Source organism: Trachurus japonicus, chromosome 16, assembly GCF_045865225.1.
Source record: "Trachurus japonicus isolate A0001 chromosome 16, Traja_1.0".
Classification (NCBI taxonomy): domain Eukaryota; kingdom Metazoa; phylum Chordata; class Actinopteri; order Carangiformes; family Carangidae; genus Trachurus; species Trachurus japonicus.
The window spans coordinates 7,558,104-7,580,563 of record NC_140922.1 but is presented as its reverse complement, the minus strand read 5'-3'; the positions used below and the strand labels follow the sequence as shown (position 1 = coordinate 7,580,563).

The window sequence follows — 22,460 nt, the reverse complement described above, 5'->3', positions numbered from 1 at the left end:
ATTATTGATTGATTTACTTATTGTGTGTACGTTTCACTTTATTATTATGTGCTGTATGGTTACCTGTCTTCATCCAGCCTTGTTGTCCTTGTTTTGTAGTTGTATGTCTCTTTTTATGGTTCCGATCCAACAGGCTGAAACTTTTACTTATATGACATACAACAAAAAAACCAAAACAAAGCACCAAGTTCAAGCTTTTTTTTTTTTAAAAAAATTAATGGTCAGACATGCTGATTAATTTAACTAGCAACTGATCAATTGATCACATCCATTCATGGAATTTTCATGCAAGTTTCCAAAAATGTAGTTTCAGCAGGTTCAGTGTTGCACTGTTGCAGTTTCTCTTTGCTTTTATCACTTAAACATTGTATTGTGTTCTGTATTTTGTGTATGATAACAGAACTGTTTTGTTTTATTATCCAACTAATTTAATTTTCAGAAATACAAATGTAAGATCATGTCAGAAAAAGAGGACAATGGATAAGAATAAAGTAACAAAAAGATGAGATTTTATTGGCATTACCAATGTAACAGTTATTCCAATAAACTCCCTGCAGTACATTTCCCGCTAGAGAACATTGCACATACATCATCTTTGAAACAGACATAACTCCCTTTCATTTTTTTTTTTAAAACAACAATCTCATAATGCTTTAATAATGCCATTTACAATTATTAGGTCTACTAACATAAAATGCAAATAATTACGTACTCTGGAGAAATATAAAATAAACATGATTGATTACATAAAACTAATATAAAAATATGATGTAACAAAATGATAAAAAAAAGATTAAAAATGGTGGAAATTAAAGTATAAGTGCATTAAATACTGAACTCTAGAAAACATTTAAAGTAATAAGAATAACCGTGCAACTTTTGCAATCTAGCATATAAGTGTACATATTAGTGGGTTTTTTTTTAACCTACTTTACGTACAAGAATTTAAAAAAAAGGGAAGAGTAAATGTAGTTGTGTATTTCTTTGTGCATCTACATCTGGCTATGGACCTGTTGAGTTATAGTTGCATCTCACTGATAATAAAGATGATATAACAGAAGTGAATTCAGTGGTTATTAACTGTGTGATGTATACAGCACGACTTTTTACTATTCTATCACTTGAGTAAACATCTCGTCCATACAATAATCTTGCATGCTGCTTGTCTCCTTTCCCTTCTCCTGTCTCCTTTTCCGTCCTCCATCTCTGTCCCCAGCCAGCTGAAGCCAGCGTTTTATGTATCTCTCTATCTCCTCATCCACTGCGTCTTTGCAGAATGAATTCTGCCTGACTGCATCTGCAGGAGAGGAAGAGAAAGGTGCAGAGACAGACACAACTTAATGTGCAGACATTTTTATTCAAGGTTATTCCGCCCTTGTTGGCCTTTTCACAACCTAATTTCTTTAGCAGTAGTGAGAGTCCCACCTTAATTTGACGTTTGATGTTGAAATCTCAAATCTCAAGCTTATTCTGCATGCTCTACTGTAGATACTCACTGAGGATAACTCTCTTGATTGTGAGGTTCTCAATCTTCTGCTTGTTATTTCTTCCCCTCCAGTTAATGTTTTTGGCCAAAGTGTTGGTAAAAAGCTTGGCCATTATCCTCCACACACTCTCCTTGGTCGTCATTCCTCCAGCCAGGCCGAGGTATGAGGTCTGAAAAGTAGTGTTGTTACTGTGTGTTACTTAATTTCTGTATGGCATTCCTCCAGCATAATGTGTGGAAGTCAGTTGAAGGGGAAAATGTCTCTGGGGGAAATTCTAAGAGCTGAAATCAATGATTCACTTCAAAACATTTAAATTGAATGAATTATTTCGTTTGATAGATAACATTTACAGACAAGATAAGATAAGATGTACCTGCATTGATCCTCCATAGAGGAAATTAAAATAGACAAAACAGCACAGTAGAGTAGCAGCATAAGGTGAAATGTAATAAACAATGAAATTAAGAATAGAAACAGACTCTAATATTAAAACATAATATAAAAGAAAGGCGGAAACATGTCACAGATCCTCACCATTTTGTTCTTCAGCTCTGGCTCAGTAGAGAGCCTATGTTCCAAACTTCTTAAGTCCTGCACCGACTGGAGAGGAAGCGGAAGTGTCCCGACATCTGGAGGTTCACAGAGCGGCGCTCCGGATGAGTTTCCTGCCTGCAGTATCTGAAGAACAGTAGTGTTTTGTTGTTTGATGGTCTCCAGTGAAACAAGGACCTCTAGAAGTATTGCTATAAAAAAGACAGAACAAACATCTTAATATAGCATCAGCAACAAATTCAGTTTTTCCACATTTACACTTCTATGATGTTTTGTTTGAAGCTTTGATCCATGAGAAGACGTAGTTATGGTTTTAAGAAACAAAAACTATCTCTGTGTAGTTTAATATCCCCTCTCTGACACTCCAGTAACAACAGGACAGTGAGCCAATCAGAGGAGAGAATCTGAACCTCTCCTCTGTTCTCTGGGTGATTAAATAAGAATATGGCAGATTTCGTGTAAGGTCTTCTAAGAAACCAGATTTTAAAAGGTTCAGTAGTAGATCCAGGAGGAGTGGTGTTTGCTTTGTTGTGACATCACAAAGTTACAGAAGTCCTGGCAGCGGATTTTTAAGGGTCAGTTTTTTGTTTCTCCATAAAAGTTGTGTCCATTTCTCCATGGACTGGGCTCTCTGGTACTTTCAAAGTACTGATATACACTATAGGTCTTTATAGGAACAAAAGACATGGAAATCTTTAAATCTTCACTTAATACACTATGGGACCTTTAAGGCTAACTCTGACCATGTCGCAACCAAGTTTTAAAAAAATTATTATTCTTCACTGATCTCCAGCAGAGTATATATTTGATATCTGCCTTGTAGAGTCTGATTCAATTTACACTTATATTTTTAAATGCTGATTTAAAAGCCTGAAGACTACTGTAATTGTAATTTTAACTTCTTTGTATTTTACCCAACCTCCCACCTTCTCACCAACATACCAGACTTTAAATGTAATTGTAAATTCAACTCCTTTGCATTTCAAGTACCTGAGACACCCAACCTCTCACTTTCGCATGAATACTCAAACCCTTTTGTATTTTAAATTGTGTTGATTAGAGCTCTTAATCACACTCCAGGATGTCAGTGCCGATCCTGAGTAGGGGCTGACCCCAAAGCAAACAAAAGATGTAAACACACCCAAGGGGTGGGCTTTTCCTCTAGTATAAATGTTCAAATTTCCTGATGATCAGGGTCTCTCTTCATTTTGAACCGCTCGCATGTTGATTGACCTTTTCTTTGCAAAGAAAATAAAACTTTGTCGGCCGGCAAGAAGTCTCTATTTCATTCTTCACCAAAGCAGAAAAATTTCCACGACACTACTTAATCTAACATGCCTTATTATTATTTTCATAAGTTGTTCAAATACTGAAGGTAATGGATCACAAATATTACGTTTACAAGCTTAAATTATTGATGCAATATGAATGAATGTTAGATTGGGAAATGCTGCCCCTAACTGTGATATGGTAGAAGACATCTCACTCTGTTAGATTTGTTGAAACATAAGAAACAGTATCATTTTTATTTTCATTCATAAAACACAGAAAAAACAAAGATTTTTAACTCTTACGGTCACATGTCGGTTGCTGAGCTGACATGCTGATGTACGCCTGCTGCTGTAATGTTAGGGGGTCTTGTGCATGTATGTGTGAAGCCATGGAGCCATTGGAGGTGTGACCCTGTAGTAGTGGTGGGCTCATATCTCCCAGACTGTGTTTAGGAGCAGTTGTTTTAGATGCAGATTGTTGTTGAGTCACACAAGGTTTCTTCATTATGACGTCATCATCCTCACTCTCAGGCTGGCAGCATCCGTTTCTTTCCCTTGATTCGCTGAAGGAGTTTGACACAGAGAAGAACTTGATCAACGACATGTTATACTTTATTATCATCAACCTTCAGGAATGTTATCAGACAACATAAGACTAGGCATCCACTGCAAATACACATTTCTACTCATCAATAAACCACTTATATGTACATTTGATGACTCTATTAGAATCTTTACCCGCCTTTCCGTTTCAGACTGGTCCCGTGCTCGTTTTCTTCTTCTGTTGTGATGGGCTTGTTGATCTGAGGATTTGCAGTTCTTGCCTCACACTGAGCCTGCGTATCTGAAAAACAAGATTTTCCAATGTTCAAACTAGCAGTCAGAAAACATATTTTAAATTATTTCAAATTTTTTTATTTATAATATTTTTTAATTATTAATTATTATATTCAAAATATTTAAGTCACACAAAACTCAAATCAAACCTGTAATATAACATCTTAAATATAAGAACTCTGTTTCCAGCACTGAAACACTAATACCAGACTAAGGGAGGACACATGTTCACTAGGTCCTGACTGAAACAACTGGAAAACTTAGATGGACTGTGAAAGAATACAGCTAATTCTAGGAGTTTGGGTAAATGTGAACAACGTTAATAGCGATGGCTCTCTCCCTCTGACATTTCTGACATAGTATAAAGACACCGTTGCATGCCAAAACCTGTCATGCAACTTCACATTCATAATTTTTCTATTACCTGATGTAAATCAAATTATTTTCAGTCCAATAAAACCAATATCAAATTCAACCATCTCTGTCAAGAGTAAAATATCACTTGGTAGAATCACAGCAGCTGCAGGAAGTCGTTATCTCGTGTTTTAGATCTAGATATTGAAATCAGTTGCCAAAAGCAGTGATTTTATCTTCACTGCAATTCAGGAAATGGCAACGTGCTACTTGAAGTGGAGGGAAGTTGTAACATCACGCAGGAGTATTGTCGGTCGGAGCAGAAAACCAAACAGAGACAAGATGCAACCAAACACGAATCTCCAACATTTTCACACAGAGAGACACATTTGCATCAGTATATAAAAAGTACCTGCGACTCCCAATGGCTACAGGACCTCATGTCTTGCCTCAAGTTAGAAAAAATACGCTGCTCTATTCGTAAATCAGAACACAAGTTTTACAGGATATGGGCACCGCTTCTTGCTTATTTTCAAAGACCTGATGTTATAATTGAACCGTGATACTCCCAACACTGCTTTGATATTCCAGCACTAAGACCCACAGACCAGGCTCCCAAAATGGAACTACTGTACCTTATGGCAGTTGTCCTACTGTGATTTCCTATTGTGTATATACCACTTAATCGCTTCATTCATATGTGTATTGTCTGCATTCTTTACACATACTGTATACTTGTGTCTAAGTTTATTTTTTGTTTTTTTTGTTTCTCTTTGAGTGGAGGGGTGGGGTGGGTTTGAACATGCAATACTGTGACTACCTCTAAAGACTATCCTGTACGCTTGTCAATACCTGCGTAAAAATCAATAAAACAAAAGAAAAAGTACCTGTGAAATATAATATCATAAAAAAACAGCTGTATAGTGATTCAAGTCGGCTCCCTGTAGAGCTACACAATAAAACCATAGTAATAATATTAAATGTAGCCTACAAACTGATGATTATCAACACTGAAAAAAAATCCTGCGAAAAGACTCAAACTAAAAACAGATCAAATCATCCAACAAACAAGTGTGATGTAAAATACACTGTGACGTCTTTTAATATATTTATCATTTTCTATAGATTCAAAGGAAGGTCTGAAGAAAGGTACATATTTAAAAACTGAGACAAATTTAAAGGAATTCCCTTAAAACATCCCTATGACAGTGGGGAAAATAAGTGTTTGATCCCCTGCTGATTTTATGAGTTTGCTCCCCTACAAAGAAATGGACTATTTATAGTTTTTATGGTAAGTTTATTTTAACAGAGAGAGACAGAATATCAACGAAACATCCAGAAATAATATCATCATATAAAAGGTTATAAATCAATGTATATCTGATCAAGTGAAATAAGGACAAAAATCAGCAGGGGATCAAACAGGCTACTTATTTTCCCCACTGTATCCATCATGGGGCCAAGGATATGTTATCCGGGTCATTGTGACCTTGACCTTTGACCTCCACCTTCTAGTCAGTTCATCCTGCAGTCACAAGGTACACAGCATCAGGGAGAACGCAGCCGACATGCTGCTTACTCTTAACAGTGTCGCTGCTAAAATGGTGCTTCTCACTTGAACACTGAGTTAGTTGCATCAGCATCAGACACAGCTCACAAAAAAAGTTGTGATGCGGAAAAACGTTAAGTGCATAGGACAAATGCAGGAAGCAGGTATGTCATCACACCGGTCCGATACAGAAACCACACACTCACAGTTCCTAGAAGAAACACACATTCACAGTTCTTAGAAAACTTTGAAAGTTCAGATCGTCCTGGTGCATCCTGCAGAAAAAGCAAACATGACTAATTTAAGCATCAATGTTCTTATGGTTTTCTTCTTTGTTTTGAAATACCTTATCAACCACTAAGTAAGGTCAACTTAACCTTGGACTATTTATTTTATTAGTACATTAGTTTTAGGAATATGACTCTGATAAGTGAGTCACGTGGTTTGCCGACAGGTTGTGTCTCACTGGTAATTACTGCAGTTTAGGCAAGACAAGGCAATTTTATTACTATAGCCCGTTTTTACAATAATTAACAGTTTGTCTCATTTATAAAGCATCCAATACTGAGTTCCTTAATGTACATAGATTTAAAAGTTTTGTTAAGCATCAATTTATTCTCATTTCTCGTTTCATTACCAATGAGCAGTATCATATGGAAAGATGGAGAAAGTTTGTTGAAGCTGAGGGGTGGAGAGGAAAATTAAGCAAATACAACCATCAACACTGAGCAAAGCAGTAGCAGTGGGATCCCCATGTTTGCAGTGTCAGTACTTGTTAGGGTCCGGGCAGCTAAGCTGCCAGGACACTATTGTATTCCTAGGAATTCTTCTTCTCCTTCTCCTCCCATGGGCGAAAACTCACCAAACTCTACAGAAACGTCCAACCCCATGCCAGATTTACTCAACTCCAAGGACATGTGATGTGCCCCCCCCCCCCCAGGGATCCATCTGATTGGTCCGCTGAGACTATGGACGCTCTGGGTCCTATCCTCTTTCTGAATGATACTATCACATCTGCTCTTCCCAACAAGGTGTGTATGTTTTGTTGTCTCTTTATCACCTGGAAAGTGATGATGATGACTTCTGTGATTACTAGCTACTATTCCCATTGTCAATTACAATTTGTAACTGACAGCAGAAGAACATTGTTGAAGCATATAGATTGAGCATTAGCCGAGGAGAATAGAACATGTAAACATATGGTAAACAAATGGTGTGAAATGGTTGGGAAGTGCCTCAGTAGTTTAGAATAAGTGTAAAACAATGTGTCCAACATGAACAAAATGGGGGAATGTGTATTTTCAAGTTTAAAGTTTAAATAGCTGAAGAACAAATTACCGTGAAGGGATTCAATTTATACCGTGATATGAATTTTAAAGTAAAGTAAAGGGTAAAGGTAGCCTACTTCATTTGTCATATGTCATACAGTTAGTACATTCATGCCATTAAAGCAAATTTGAATTGAATTGAGTCAGAGAAAGAGAGACAGACAGTGAGAAAGAGGGAGATTTGATTTTTGATTTTTAAGATTTATTTATTACCAGTTCTAAGCTTTATCACAATTTTACACAATTACAACAAGGAGATGACCCATGAGAGGGAGCGACAGAGAGAGGGAGACAGACAGACAGACAGAGAGGGTGAGAGAGACAGACAGGGAGGGGGGAGAGGGAGAAAGAGATGGATAGAGAGAAAGAGAGAGACAGAGGGAGAGATAGACAGGGATAAGGGGAGAGAGAAACCGAGAGGGAGAGAGGGAAAGAGAGGGGGGAGACAGACAGGGAGAAGGAGAGAGAGGGAGAAAGAGAGAAAGATGGGGAGAAAGGGAGAGAGAGAGAGGCAGGGAGAAGGGGAGAGAGAGAGGGGGAGTGAGACAGAAAGAGAGGGAGAGAAAGAGAGAGATTGATAGAGAGAAAGAGAGAGGGGGGGGCAGACAGGGGGAAGGAGAGAGACAGAGACAGGGAGAAAGAGAGAGAGCGAGGGGGGGTGGACAGGGAGAAAGGAGAGAGACAGACAGAGGGGGAGACATGTTGGCTGTTTCAGACAGGGAGGAGGGGAGAAGGATCTCTGGTCCTCTTCCACCTCCCTGGCTTCCTCAGGCCCAGGGTGTGGCGAAAACTCTTCCACTGTGACATTGTCCTTGGTCTGGTGGCCCCAGTCTCATCAGCATCTGTGGGTTCGGGTTCGGAGTTAGAGAGACGCTCCTCCTCCTCCTCCTGCTCATCATGTTCGTTCTCTGTGTTGAGCCTAGTTTTCGGAGTGGATGTCGCAGTTTTGCAGTGGATGTCTATCTGGGCCCTCATGAGCTCTTTATTCTCTTTTTCTGTCTCTAGCTCATGCTGTAGTTTGTTGATCTGCTGCCTGAGGTGTTCACATCCATACCCCTGGGTGTCTGGGCATGAAGCCCCCAGACTCAGTTCTTCTTGGGGAGCCATGTTCTTGTCTTTCTCTGTGTTGAGCTTGGTGATCATCTCAGTTTTCAGACGGTGAAAATTGTTGAACGCTTCAGTGATCTTATCAATCTCAGCCATCAGGAGCTTTTTCTCTTCTAGCTCATGCTGTAGTTTGTTGATTTGCTGCCTGGCAGTGAGGAGTTCACATTTGTCCTTGATGGTCATCTTCTTATGGTGGGCGTTATTCTCAGCCATCATGAGCTCTTCATTTATTTGTTCTGTCTCTAGGTCATCCTGTAGTTCGTTGTTCTGCTGAATGGGGTGTTCATATCCAGACCTCTGGGTGTCTGCGTAAGCCCTCAGTGTCTTAAGTTCTTCTTGGAGACCTGTGATCTTTTTATCCTTTATGTTGACCTCCTTTTCCAGATAATAAGAATTGTTGGACTCTTCCGTCATCTTGCGATGAAGGGTGTCATTCTGAGCTGTCAGGGAATTTATATCCTCGCATTTTGTCTCTAGGTCATGCTGCAGTTTGCTGTTGTGATGCCTGAGGAGACCCAGTTCTTCTTGAAGACCCATGATCTTTTTATCCTTCATGTTGAGATGGGTGGTCATCTCAGTTTTCAGATGATGTAAATGGTTGATGACTTCCATCATATTGATGGGCATCTTGTTATGGCAGGTGGTATTCCAAGCCATCATGTGCTCTTTATCAATTTTTTCTGTCCCTAGGACATCTTGTAGTTCCTTGTGCAGCTGACTGAAGTGTACAAATTCAGACCTCTGGGAGTCTGCGGAAGCCATCAGTCTCTTGATCTCATCATCCCTTCTGTTGAGCTCGGTGGTCAAATTTTGGGACTCTTCAGACATTTTGAGACAAAGGGTGTCAATCTCAGCCATATGGGACTTTTCTTTTGTCAGTAAGTCAAAATATAGTTTGGTAATCTGCTGCTCTCTGGTCGTGGTGGCTGTTGTAGCTTCTCTTGAGATGCTTTATATTTAAAGTTGTCGAAGACGTGTTGTGATAAATCACAAGGTGCTTTCTGAACACACAGTGATGTTTGCAATGACTTTTAAGTGGAATTTCATAATTGATGATGTCACTTATGATGTCACAATTTGGCCTTTTAAGTTAAACATTCTATTTTTGTTGCATACGTGTGCGTTCCAATTTTTTGCGAGCTGATGTCACCCACAGTCTATGATGTCACCAGAAATTCTCTGATGTCACTGCCCGATCTGCAGATATCTTGGACAGCTGCGTACGGCAACTGCGCTTGGACAAACTTCATTAGGGCACTGCCCGGGCACTGTCTGATTTCTACAATCGCAAGTCTGTTTAAAGTTCTGTAAATACAAGAGAGAGAAAAACGACTGTCTGTTTCACTGCCATTGTTTATTTATTTAAATAAAAGGGACTACGAGTCTAGGTCACCACTTGTAGCTAACGGGGAAGCTGGGGGGAGTGGGGGGGGCGCCTCTTCATTTTTTTTCTTCAATAAGTCACCCATCAGTCAAAAAGAGGGAGCTTAGCATCCTCCAAGTTGCTGTGATTCATGCATGTGTTTTTCTCTGACTGTGTTAGCCTTCGATGAAGGATGTTCTTTACTTCCTGAAGTCACGCCTGTCTCAGATCTCAGATGCTCTGAGAAAGAAATTATTTGAGCTCACCACCAGCACCACGTCAGCTTCAGCACGAAGACGGAGACAGGGTGAGGAACAGGTAGCATGTGTGTGCTGTTTCTGTAGCTTTAGCAGTGATGCCGCATTTGATGCATGATTCTCGTGTGTGCTTCAATTTCTCTTGCTCTGCGTTTCTATCCCTTTGTTTCTCTCAGCTAACGGTAACAGTGACAAAACACCCACTGTGGAGACCACTGAACAACTGGGAATGGATAACGTCTTTTGGACGGCAGCAGATCTGGACAAGATAACAGAAATACTTGGTGACACCCCTAACTACAAAGCAGACCAACTTGCCGTTCTCAAAAAGAAAGCAACTGAGGTAAAGGAAAGCAGGACTGCAGGGTTTACTTTATAGCAAAATAAGACTCCTACTTGATTTAAACTTTTAAAATAATACAAAAGTGGTGAATAGTGCAATTGTAAAAGAGCACAAACAAGTTAAAATGATATTTAAAAGCTTATATCTAAAAGTTAAAGTTTTCATCCATAATTTTGCCAAACATAAAAAAAGTCAATCCCACAGTTTAGCCACCGTATTTGGACTATTAGGCTCAAACAGAATGGTTACTAACGTCCTCTAGACCAGCCTTTCTCAAAGTGGGTGCCGCGGCACCCTGGGGTGCCGTCTGACTGCATCAAGGGTGCCGTGAAAAAAATACCTCTTCTGACATTTCATAGAATACATTCTCTTTACATATATGCAAAGGGGCCGTGTCCACCGGACGCCCTTTTAGCGCTCTGGGCGTCTACTTTCCATTCAGATCCTATGGAGCTCGGAAAAAAGCTCTCGGCGCTTCTATTTTTGTTGTGGCGCTCAGAGCGCTCAGAGTTTAAATATGTTCAACTTTTGGAACAGCGCCGCACTTATCAAGCGGCTCGGACCTGAGGCGGCTCGTTTCGGCAGCGCTCAGAGAGAGAGAGAGAGAGAAAGAGGGAGAGAGAGAGAGAGAGAGAGAGAGAGAGAGAGAGGGAGAGAGAAAGAGGGAGAGAGAGAGAGAGAAAGAGAGAGAGAGAGGGAGAGAGAGAGAGAGAGAGAGAGAGAGAGAGAGAGAGAGAGAGAGAGAGACCGCTCCGTGGACACGGCCGTTGGTCATGGCACTCAGAGCAGTAGGGGCCGTGTCCACCGGACACCGGACGCTATGAAAAAAAATGCGTAATACCAGGCACACGTCTCCCTGATGGTGAGTCACACCCAGGTCACCCCCCCTCCTCTCTCCAGTCTGTGTCCGCTCTGTTCCCACTCCGGTGCGTTTGATGTATAAAAACACTCTGCACTGACACGGTGGAAATTCTCTGATTGTTCGTAACGGAGTCAGAACGGAGCGGAGATATGGATATGGATATTCATTTGAACCAATATAATACATCCATGATTTGAACACGTGCCTGCGCTGCGCGCATGTAGACCTTCTCTCTTCCTCTCACATTGCGGATTATTGTGTGCGTGTGCGTGTGTGCATATGTAGGCTACAGAGGCACATATGCATAAATACTGTAATACTGTCCCGTCTAAATAAACAGGACATTTACATTTAGGCTGTGCAGTGTCATTTTGAATTACATTTTACACAGGGGTGCCGTGAGATTTTATGCACTTTTGAAAGGTGCCCTGACTGAAAAAAGTTTGAGAAACACTGCTCTAGACTAACTCAATGAAACAGGCACTGACACCAGATCTGAGCAGCACAGTGGAAGGGTGACAGACAATGTACCTGTACAGTGACAAAAGTTACTACTACTAGTTAGTGTGAAAGCATTCACACTATTGTTCTTCTGTTCGGCCATTTTCTTCCGCCTTTTTATGGTCTTCTTCTAGTCCTTCATACTTTGTGCTATTTCAACAAATACATCAAATCGTGCAGCGTTTTCTGGACATTATTGGAATTACTTTTCTCTTTTCAAATATTCATACTTTTTGCAATATTCAACTATTTCTGATTTTTTTTTTCCCCATAGAGAATGCATTGGAACAGTCTTCAAACTCTTCAACTCTTCTTACTTCTTTCAGCCACTAAAGCTTCACCATACTTTCTGCTAGAGACTTCATTCAAATTCTAAGCTGTAGACAAACTTTTTAAGTGTTCCTCTATGACTCAGCTTATTGATATCTTCAACAGTTTCTGATATTTGGCAGTTTTAATCATTAAGTTTTTTGACAAAATCCAGCTTTATAATGGGTGTGTGTTGCGTCTAACAAGCAGAGCTAGAGCGGTGACATTGTCAGCCAGAGTGGAGAGAGGCAAAAAAACATTCTCAAATTTTTCTGGCTAAACTGTCAGCACGGCCACAAATTAAACTCTAGACACATTATTTTCTCCAGTTATGTAGCCACACTTGTCTTCTGGCTAAAATTCTGGTCAAAAATGCAAAGAGACTTAGATAATAATTTAAAATATTTTTTAAATGCAGCCAGGGAGCTCTCTGCTCTCATTCAGCCCAATGCATTTTTTTCATAGCAGCAGGAGAAGGAGCTCAACTTTGTAACTTGCCGTTAAGTGCTTTTTAATTCGTTTTAATTCACCAAAAAATAGTCACAGGTCACATAAAAGTCCTCTTCTTACTTGGTGTGGCTCATTTCTACTCATTTCTTTTTATTTTAAGTATCATTGAAAAATCTCACATTCATCAAAGTCCCTCCTTGAGTCTATTTGTGAAGACACACACCAGTTCTCACTTCCAGACAATTAGCTCACTGAGTTAGGAGCTGGTTCTTGGTGTTGGAGGATGTGGGTTCAAGACCCAACCAGGGAACTGACTAAAGTACCAGATGGTCTTTGTGAAACAAATGTACAAAATGTCAGAGTCACAGTAGATGTTTGACAAATACATATCAGAATTTGACCTCTTTTTTACAGTGGTTTCAAATCTGCCTGCACGACAGTGAAAGGCTTACTCAATTTGTGAAGCCACCGTAGCACTGCTACTTGCCAATTAGCTCAGTGCAATAGAAAATGGTCTTTGGTTCCAGAAGTTGTGGGTTCAATCCTCAATTGGTGCAAAATGATCATTACATGGTCAACTGTCATGTCTTCCTATTCTCTTGTTTGTTGTTCAGAATTTGCCTAAATTTGCCAAAATATAGCCCGGAACCGACCCATCGCTGCACAGCAGCTATAATTAGTCTTTGGTTTTGTGTTTGGTGTCTTTCAGTCGGATACTTTCCTGTTGCTTTATATTGTCTTGTTATAGCTTGTTTGTTTTTTAGTTTTTGTTTTCTGTCCTCTCTTATGTTTGTGATGTTGAGGGTTTGTATGTTACTGCCACCTGATTATTAAAGCCAAAAAGTAGTAAATAAAAAAGTAAAAGGAAAAAAATAATGAGAAAGAAAGAAAGAAAGAAAGAAAGAAAGAAAGAAAGAAAGAAAGAAAGAAAGAAAGAAATAAATAAAAAGGTCCCCACTAGGGGTGGTGGTGGTTGGAATAAAAAAAAAAAACAGTTTGTCTCAAAGGGCTTTACATAGCATCATAACAACATCCTCTGCCCTTTTAGTTTACAGGTCTTTTAATTCAAATAGGATAAATAAGAATAAAAGAACCAGCTTACTGTACAATCCCATTTATCTAATGCCTTACGCTTTACAATACACTGATCTCTGTAGTTTTAGGCCCCTGTTCAGTCCAACATTCACTCAGCAGCTTCCAGACGCACAGGCAGAGTGACAAAGGAGTGACAGGAAGAACAAAGGGTCCTCCAGCAGACAGCATGGAAGAGTCAGGCCGCTCTGAAGTGTCCAGGCCTCAGTCAAATTAGGTTGTGTGTTTGGGTTGAGTCAGTTAGAGTTAGACAACAAAATGTGGTAGTGTTTTGGTAGATTTGTTGTATTGTGTTAAGTGTGTTATTGTATTTTGGAAATTTGTGTCGGTGTTGCGTTTACGCTGTGTGATCTTGAGCATGAAATTAATGGTTTTGGCATTTGTGTGTTTTAGGAGTTTAAACAGTTTTGATTGTTAAAAAATGTGTTATAGTGATCATAAAACACTGTAACATCCACTGGTTCCTGTTTAGTTTAATTTATGATAATGTTTTTCCCCTTGGTTTAGCTCTATACACGTGAACCATTGGCCTTATTAGATCTATCCGCAGATAAGGGTTGACTCAAAAGCATAACCAGAAATGACTCATCAGTTCATTGTCACTGTTGTGGGTCGCTCTAGGAACATGAAATACCGAAAATGAATAATAATAATATATCATTTTTTTCTCACTCTTTGATCGGTTTTTTTTGTTTTTGTTTTTTTTACAGCGGTGTATCACACCTGTGTCACTGCCTGCCAGTAGAGGATGGTGAAGTGCAGTGGACTGGGCACAACAACATTACAATTGTGCGCTGCTGTATAAACTGGATCAGAGCTGTGGACCAGCGGGACAGTTTGAGCTGTCAGAGAGACAGGATCACTCTGCTTTCAATCAACTCACTTGGACTAAATCGGTTGAAATTGTGGAGTAAAGACTGAACAAAAGACACAGAGGAAGGGAGAGGTCCAAATCTTGCCTTTAAATCAGAGGAAGGAGGAGGGTTGTCTTCTTCTACACACAACTAAAACCTGCAGATGTGTGGGGGGAAGGACACATCACCTGTTACTTCAGAATCGAAGCAACTCAGTCATTTCAAAACCAACTGATAACCAGAGATCAAAGGAACGATCTTGACGTGTCGAGTGTCGACCACATCCATCGTGGCCGTGACGGTATTTTCTACTGCTGCTGCCTTATCTGAGTTTTTGCAGATTTTGACTTTTGCAGACACACTACAGATGGGCTGGGTTCACAGCTGCTGCTGCTGCTGCTGCGCTCACCTTTCCTTGCAGGTTTCTCTCTGCACCGATCCTCAGCAGCCCGTTGACCCTCCTGTCGGTCCAGCACACTCCCCTCCTCACACACCTCCCATTTAATGACCGGCGCCTCCAAGTCAGAGGGCTCCTCTTTAACCAGGGAGCTGATGCATCTGAAGGGCTGGCATCCTGCCGCTCGTTCCCCTTCCCATGAAGGTGGCTCGGTCTGGGCATGTAGGTGGGGGAAGGCCTCTGCCGTGTCATGGCTCTTTGGGGAAGGATGCGTGGGTGTCGCTGCACCCACACCTGATGAAACAGATAAGCAGACAGAACAATGGGTGGGTGGACCCACATCCACAATAAAATGTTAAGAGGAGATGTTGTGTCACCTGTTCCTCTATTTTTTTTTCTTTCTTTTTTTACTTTAAAGTCCCCCTCCCGCGACCCTTTTTGGTTATTTTAAAACCAGCAGCTCATTAGCAATGCACCTCTGGAGGGTGGGCGGAGACTGTGCTGCCCCGCCCAGCCACCCCCTCGCTTACAGCTGGACATTGTACAATTACCGATTCAGCGCGTTTAGCATAAAACTGCACACTGGGATTCGATCCCAGAATATAGTCCTTGCTCACGGTGCAAGCTGCTCTACCAGGTGAGCTATACCTGTTATACCTTGACAGCTACATCGAGCTGCCAAGACTTTCACCTCTGAGCCAGATGCAGAGGGAGCTTGTAGAGCTTGTAGCACTAGTGCCCTCCCCTGGAGCTGTGACACGTCAGCTCCAGTCTCCCTGAAACGGCCAGTTTGCGTCTGCCATTGGTTCACAGCAATTTGAAGGCAGAAAAACTCAGAAATGCAATTTTGCACTTCCTTTTCTGCTGCTATGTCCTCTAACACAAGAAAAATGCCACATGAACATGTGAAAAGCACGAAAAACACGATTTTCATGGGAGGGGGTCTCTTTAACTAATTCATTAACTCACCACTGGACTTGCATTGAGGCTCATCTGCCACCTGGTCACCTGGCTGCCTCCTGCTCACCTCCACACGCAGCATCTTTAACTCGCTCTCACTTTTCTCCAACTTGCACTCCAGCCTCCTGATCTCCTTGTCCCTGTCGGCCACCATCCTCTGGTAGTCCAGCAGCCTGCGGTTGCAGGCGCTGCAGAGGATGCTCATCACCGCGTCGACCGCCGCCCTGATGGCGCTCTCTATGGCCGCAGCCTCGTCCTCGGTGTGCAGACTCGGGGGCACAGCGGGCAGCTCGTGGCTGTTACTGTTGTTGTTATTGTTATTACTCATCATCGCTACTACTCACGCAGAGTCGACTCTAGAGATGACAACACTGCTCTCGCGGTTTGTTTGGTTTTTTTACTCACTTTATCCAGGAGAAATGAGCCACAGTCAGACTGCGGTGTGGAAGATAAACATTGTCTGACGACTAGCTGAGACTCTGTACAACACCCGGCACATTTAACACACAAGTCAATGCGAGTTACTGCTAGCTTGCCACTTTCCGTTTTTATTTATTTATTTATTTTCTCCCTCCTCTTCTTCGTCTTCTTCTGCAGCTGCTGCCTCTTCTTTGTCGCAGACCAACTTTACCGCGCGTACCGCCACCTGCCGGTCGGAGTGGTACAGGCTGGTAGAGGTGGTGGCTCAACAACAACAAAAAATACCTACATAAAGCCACACTGTGTAGGCTAACTTATTTCATTTAAAAGTATGTATTTCATTAATCAGTAATAACCCCCATCAGCAAACTGAAGTGTTTGAATTTGCCGTCATTTTCTCAAAATTAGTTTTTCACTTCACTTCAACAGCACACTAAACCTTCCACATTTACTATTCCTTTCTATATTCTGAAGGTTTTTACAGAGGGGTTTGTTGATATATCATTCACAGCCTGATTTATAGCCTACAACATTTTATTCCTAAAAACAATGAAGTGAAATTTGATTTTCTTTCTTTCTCATTTAGGCTACAGAGTGCTAAAAAGAGATATCCAAAATCCCATCTGTAAAAACATTTAACTCTAATATGTCAAAAAGAACAGCAAACAAGAATTTTGAAAGTAGCTTGATCCAATGTTCAGATTTCTGTTCTGACATGCAAATTAGACAAAAAAAATTGACAAAACTTGTAATACAAAAAATAACTGTCTTCCTGTAAGGAATAAACTCATGGTGATAGTGTTAGAGCTGTGGTGTCTCACCTGGAGGAAAAACTCTACAAATACACAAATGCGCAGTAAACTTATTAAACATCTTCATCAATTTCACAACTTTATCCATAGCCTACATATTTGCAATAACATCTGAATCATGCAACATTAATTTTGTTGTGCTAATGTTATCTTAGCTCTCCCCTGCTGCGGGTCTATCGCTTGGACAAGAAGTCTTTTCAGTGGGGTCAGTGGTGTTGTGGGGTCTTTCATGTAAAATAATTAGAATATTTTGTTAACACAAAAGTGTTATGATAATGTTCATATTCTTGATATTGTGCTGTGTGTATGATCATATATGAGATTACTGTACAAATACTAATGCACTGACCTACAGTATGAGCAGCATTTTACTATTGGACTGTATGAGGCTGCAGCCTCAGCCATCTCAGTCTACTCTCATTAATATAGGTATAAGACGATACCACATGCCACAAACACTTATTACATCAGCTTCTTCAATTCATTTCTAATCTAATAAAAATCAATAAACATTCATAGAGTTAAACTTTTATTGATCCCCTTGGGGAAATACTGTACATGATTTGATCCTATCCTCTCAATGCCCCTGTAGTTTCCACTGCACCTTTGATCAGTGCAAGGCTACAAGCAGTTCAACAATTCAAAGATTGATGATGGCCTAGCAAATATCTATAAGCATTTTCTATAAAACAAAGTTGATCTCTTCTTCTTTAAAAGCTGCAAAGTATATAGTAATATATGATCAGTCAGAGAAAAATTAAGAGGCTCATTCACACGTACTGCCTTGCAGTCAGCATAGAAAGCACTAACAGTTTCCAGTTCGAAGGAAAATGAATTGAATATAATTTTGAAAGAGCAATGATCAGTGGAGAAACGTCAGAGCTCAATGATGGAACTTGATCAGTCAGAGTCAGTCAGCAACATTCATGTTTACATTCGGTTGATCAGCCAATGAAAATTCTTTTGATCCTTTCCGGGTTGCAATACACAGCCACTGTCATCACTCTTGTTAACTTCTCTGTCCAAATCAACCGACGTGACCATTTCATGTTTTGTTTTTTTTTAGCTCTCATCCTCTTGTTGGGAATCCGATGTAACATCTGGACACATCTTCAGACCGGAAACCAAAACAGGAACAACACCCTCTGCTGTTTTGTTGAGAATGCAGTAATCATTACAGAAACATGCAGGTGGTGAACTTTCAGTGACGGGGCTGCTGGGTAAACTGCACCCTGGGCTTTGCGTCAGGTCCTCACAACTGCAACCAGAGTCAGTGCGGCTGATCTCTAAGAAGGTTTGAGGTGGACAGGGAACAATCTGTACTTCTCCATTACCGAAACCCCAGATGGAGCAAGGGAGCTGAGTGTAAGACGTGTCCTTTGGACAGACCATAGTAACGGGTTGCGAGACCTCATGCGTCTCAGGTAAGCCAACATATGAGCTTGGACACTGACCGAGCACCAGTTGAGGTGCTGACGGGTTGAGGAAGTCCTGGTTCTCTGCAGGGTCTTTTGTGATGGGTTTGGGCACAACGGTCACTGCACTGGTCACCAAGATCTCCTCAGTTTTATATGTTAGTGTAAATTTGCCTTGAGGTGTAAGCCACTCCTGTCAATAGAGATACTTTGTTTTATAGCACATCCTATGCAACACACACATATTGTAGCCTACCTAATGTAACACTTGACTCTTCCTAGTCACTTTGTTGATTTCTGGATTTTTAATCCAGGGCGAAATTTTAATTTGCCCAATATTTTGTTTATCAACAAACACATGCTTAGCATCAAAATTCTCACATTAGCATGCTAGCATTTACAGTCCAGCCTTTAACTTACACAGACACAGCTAATGATGGTTAATAAATAAAAGCTATAAATGCTGTTTTACAGGATTTTAAGAAATGCAATAATGATGTGTGGTGCTTTGTTTAGGCATAATAATTCTGTTCATCACTATGCAACCAAATTCATAACAGAAGGATGAATTATTCCACAGGAGAAATGCTGAAGTTGAAAACCAAAATACCCTGGAGTCTGGACTATGTCTATGACATGTTAAAATCAAAACTTAGATGACTCAAATCAAACTGTGAAACGGCAAGAGGACATCATCCTACCACCTCACCTGGAGATTGCCTTCATGCTGTTGAAAGAGAGGCTGGAAGAAGGGAGCGGGTGACGGCGTGTGAGACAGAGTCTTGATCTTCATTCTGTTGTGCAAAAAAAGATTAAACCACATCTCACAATCTTTACCCACAGCAGATTACATCAGTTATGACAATTTGAAATTTCCCCTTTCACTGGCATCTCAAAGTACAGATGTATTACCTTGCTGCGGGGCTGTAGAACAGAAACAGCGCAACTCCAACAATCACACACACTGGGCCCAGAGATCTGGTCAAGATGACTAATAGATTTTGTTGTTCTGAGAAATCTTCATGAAATAACTCAGAATTAGTGAGTCATATAGAGATGACAGTACGGGTATTCAGTATTATCTATATATCAGTACTATTCTACAAAAAAAGGTGATTAAAAAGAGAATGAGAGTTATCTCCCTTAGATCTTATAACTGACACATGTTATTCATACAGTAGAACGATAGACAACAGACAATACTTGTTCTTGGTGACACTGATATACTGGGATTAACGTAATACAGAGACAACAGAAGTCATTGCAGGTCAGGAGAACCTGTATATCAGTACATTGATAGTGTTATGCCACCATTAGAAAAAAAAAGTGACATCTTACCTTTTTGTACATAATTTTCCCAGCATGTTGTTGGACTCCATTCACTCCAAGTTCCATTATAGTATCCTTGTACAGGTTTTGATCTCACTTTAATGCAATATGTAGCATCCGTGTCAAAACTTGATCTGGGAATCGATTCAAACGTCTGTATTGGTTTGAGAGTCTGAGGAAACAATAAACCAAATATATTGTTAGGTCTAATTGCAGCTGGACAGTCATCATAGTGTGGATATTTATAACAGTGAATCTTACTTGGCTCCAGCTGCTGTGAGATTTTTGAAGAGAAAGTTCATAGTCAAGTTTCTGTTCCAGGTAGAGATGGGTTTCATACCCACTTTTCCAAGTGATGTTGACATGCTCAGTCGTGTCATTGACCTCAACATCATGCGGAGGTGTTAGCTGAACTGGTCACAAACATTGAGTTAATCATATTTATATTTACCTCCATGGACATTCATGCAGTGCATCTTGCAAAGACATTTCACTCTCATGGATAATAAGATACACATCTATGATACTATCATAATAAGCTGATAAAACTTTATGGGTGTCAAACACATGCGTACACAGCTGCACACACACACACACACACACACAATCTGCCACACACACACACACACACACACACACACACACACACACACACACACACACACACACACTAGTTACGTGCATGAAGTACAGCTGGTTCATACTTACTGTTCATTGATGGCTTAAACTTCTGTATCAGAGAGAGGCAGGCAGATTCATTACAAAGTTGTATGGACAGTTCAGTGCGACTGTGCAACCTTCTCTCCACTTTACAGACACATCTGTATGTGTTTTTCATTACCACAAGTGGACAAGTATGCGTAACTTGCGGATCCCTAGGGATACAAAAATAAACACAACAGTAACATGTTTAAATCATCATTTATGCCACAAACACAATCATTGCTTTCTGTGCAAATTTTCTTCCATTAGGCTATTAACATAATTCTGTAAGAAGTGCATTTACCATGATATGTCAGTGAATTTTAGGCTGTAATTGGTGTTTTGTGGTCCTGCAGGATTAGTTGTGATGTTCAAGACGCAGGTAACGGATTTCCAGTAGGCAGTCGCACATGAATATCCATCAACTACACAAGAGGGAAGAACAGATTACTGCTTTGTGTGTGTGTGTCATTTGACACGATCCATGATATAAAAAGATTGACCTCAGATCCTTGAGTAAATGTACATAACAAAATCTGTGAAAAAGAGCCCCCCCATTAATGTCTTAATTTTTATATTACAAGTTGTTGTAGGGCAAGGTGGAGCCACTTCATTCATTTGCATAGAGGTGGGTAGTGTAGTCCAGAGGCTGCCAATCCAGCGATCAGAGTCACATGTTAAATCTGACAGGCTGTTCAATGGTTAAAGGCAACTCAAGCCATCCGATAAATAAATAAATAAATAAATAGGACAAGGTTTTTCTTAAGTGTATAATTATACACAGCATGGAAGCACAGCACTTCCAATTGTTCTTCACTACAATACTCACTAAAGAACTATACTTAAGTAAATGTTCACTACCACTGGGGTAGTAAAGATATTACTCAACTGTTACAGGTACAATAACCAAATAATGTGAATAATACTTGACATTTATAACCTATAGTTTAACATTTCCTTTGAACCTCCCAACTATGGTTGATAACTGGAATGTGTGACAGACCCATTTGAAATTATCTGTGCACAAATTCTTGTACAAAGGGGGTGAAGGTCACAAACATCAAGACCACAAGATGAGATATGCTATAAGCAGCCATATTTAAACAAATCCAAAAAATGGCTCAGAAGAAAGCACCCCTGCCAGAAGAAAGGAAAGCAGTACCTCTGAAGCAGCTGGTCACTGCAAAGATGCTGGAGCACCAACACACGAACACAAGGAGCTGTAGACACGTCATGTCTCCATGGGGATGAGTATCACTCTGTGGATATGAATAAATATGTCATCTTTGAATGTCTTATACTGCCACTATGATACATAACATTTATCAATTAAGTCTGGTTTAACATGTATCTCTCACTAAGACATGCCTGTGACAGGACTGAGACAAATACACAAGAAATTTACAAACATATCAATGTGTACCTACATTATTTATGATTGAAAAAGAAAAATCAATTGCTGTCATGGGTATTGTGATGTGCTATTACCTTGGGGGCTGCCCTGGTGCTGCTGAGGTCTCAGAGTGAATGAGATGGAACTGAGGTTTTAATTTATCATCAGTTGCATCACAGGAAGTCAAACCTCTTCACGTCACAGGAGTCTTTTTCTTTTTCTGGTTTTAGTCTGTGCACGTGCCTCTGTTCAGTGTGTGTGAAACACTACCACAGGCTCTGTTAGAACTTTTTTTTTCTTAAAATAGAATTTGATACAGAAACCATGCTATAAAACTCCTCTCATTTCACCCTGGGTTATATTTTTTGCTATGGTGGATCGTCAAAGGTGTAACTGAATCAATTTTGTCCAAAGAAAAAAAACAATGTCTTTTTGTAATCACAGTCACAGGCTTTAACTTCTCTACAAGAGTGTTTTCATGATGGTGGCAAAGAGAGTTGTGCAACATTCATCATC

General features: G+C 40.3%; 2 protein-coding genes and 1 long non-coding RNA gene across 4 annotated transcripts; 1 reads left to right on the top strand and 2 right to left on the bottom strand.

Moving 5' to 3' along the window:
* Positions 1–493: 493 nt before the first annotated feature.
* LOC146971612 (uncharacterized) lies at positions 494–16,445 on the bottom strand. Of its 2 annotated transcripts, none has more exons than XM_085803640.1 (7): positions 15,883–16,445; positions 14,926–15,207; positions 4,049–4,154; positions 3,614–3,864; positions 2,022–2,230; positions 1,497–1,656; positions 494–1,297 (listed from the first exon to the last, which is right to left on the bottom strand). In XM_085803640.1, exons 1-7 carry the CDS (start codon positions 16,202–16,204, stop codon positions 1,110–1,112), a joined length of 1,518 nt encoding a protein of 505 aa, XP_085659766.1. In that variant the 5' UTR covers positions 16,205–16,445; the 3' UTR covers positions 494–1,109. The 2 variants fall into 2 exon arrangements, with proteins under 2 accessions (XP_085659766.1, XP_085659765.1); XM_085803639.1 differs by having other exon boundaries at positions 3,614–3,873; positions 15,883–16,227.
* Positions 7,021–10,379, top strand: LOC146971613 (uncharacterized). The gene is made up of 3 exons (XR_015037858.1): positions 7,021–7,081; positions 10,029–10,155; positions 10,282–10,379. It is a non-coding gene; the product is annotated as an uncharacterized LOC146971613 (long non-coding RNA).
* A 1,554-nt stretch (positions 16,446–17,999) lies between the features above and the next one.
* LOC146971611 (interleukin-21 receptor-like) lies at positions 18,000–22,063 on the bottom strand. The gene is made up of 9 exons (XM_085802443.1): positions 22,040–22,063; positions 21,714–21,810; positions 20,856–20,976; positions 20,558–20,724; positions 20,111–20,262; positions 19,859–20,021; positions 19,433–19,529; positions 19,230–19,314; positions 18,000–18,713 (listed from the first exon to the last, which is right to left on the bottom strand). The coding sequence occupies exons 2-9, from the start codon at positions 21,784–21,786 to the stop codon at positions 18,168–18,170; spliced, it is 1,404 nt and encodes a 467-aa protein (XP_085658569.1). The 5' UTR covers positions 21,787–21,810; positions 22,040–22,063; the 3' UTR covers positions 18,000–18,167.
* Between the last annotated feature and the right edge of the window lie 397 nt (positions 22,064–22,460).

Excerpts from the sequence above, each read along its gene's own strand:
- LOC146971611 (XM_085802443.1), bottom strand. The coding sequence starts at position 21,786 with ATGACGTGTCTACAGCTCCTTGTGTTCGTGTGTTGGTGCTCCAGCATC. Across the intron at positions 20,977-21,713 it reads AGTGACCAGCTGCTTCAGAG|TTGATGGATATTCATGTGCG; the intron begins GTACTGCTTTCC and ends CCTCTTGTGTAG. Across the intron at positions 20,263-20,557 it reads GTTTAAGCCATCAATGAACA|TTCAGCTAACACCTCCGCAT; the intron begins GTAAGTATGAAC and ends GTTTGTGACCAG.
- LOC146971612 (XM_085803639.1), bottom strand. The coding sequence starts at position 16,204 with ATGATGAGTAATAACAATAACAACAACAGTAACAGCCACGAGCTGCCC. Across the intron at positions 1,657-2,021 it reads CAGAGCTGAAGAACAAAATG|ACCTCATACCTCGGCCTGGC; the intron begins GTGAGGATCTGT and ends ACTACTTTTCAG. Across the intron at positions 1,298-1,496 it reads AATCAAGAGAGTTATCCTCA|ATGCAGTCAGGCAGAATTCA; the intron begins GTGAGTATCTAC and ends CCTCTCCTGCAG.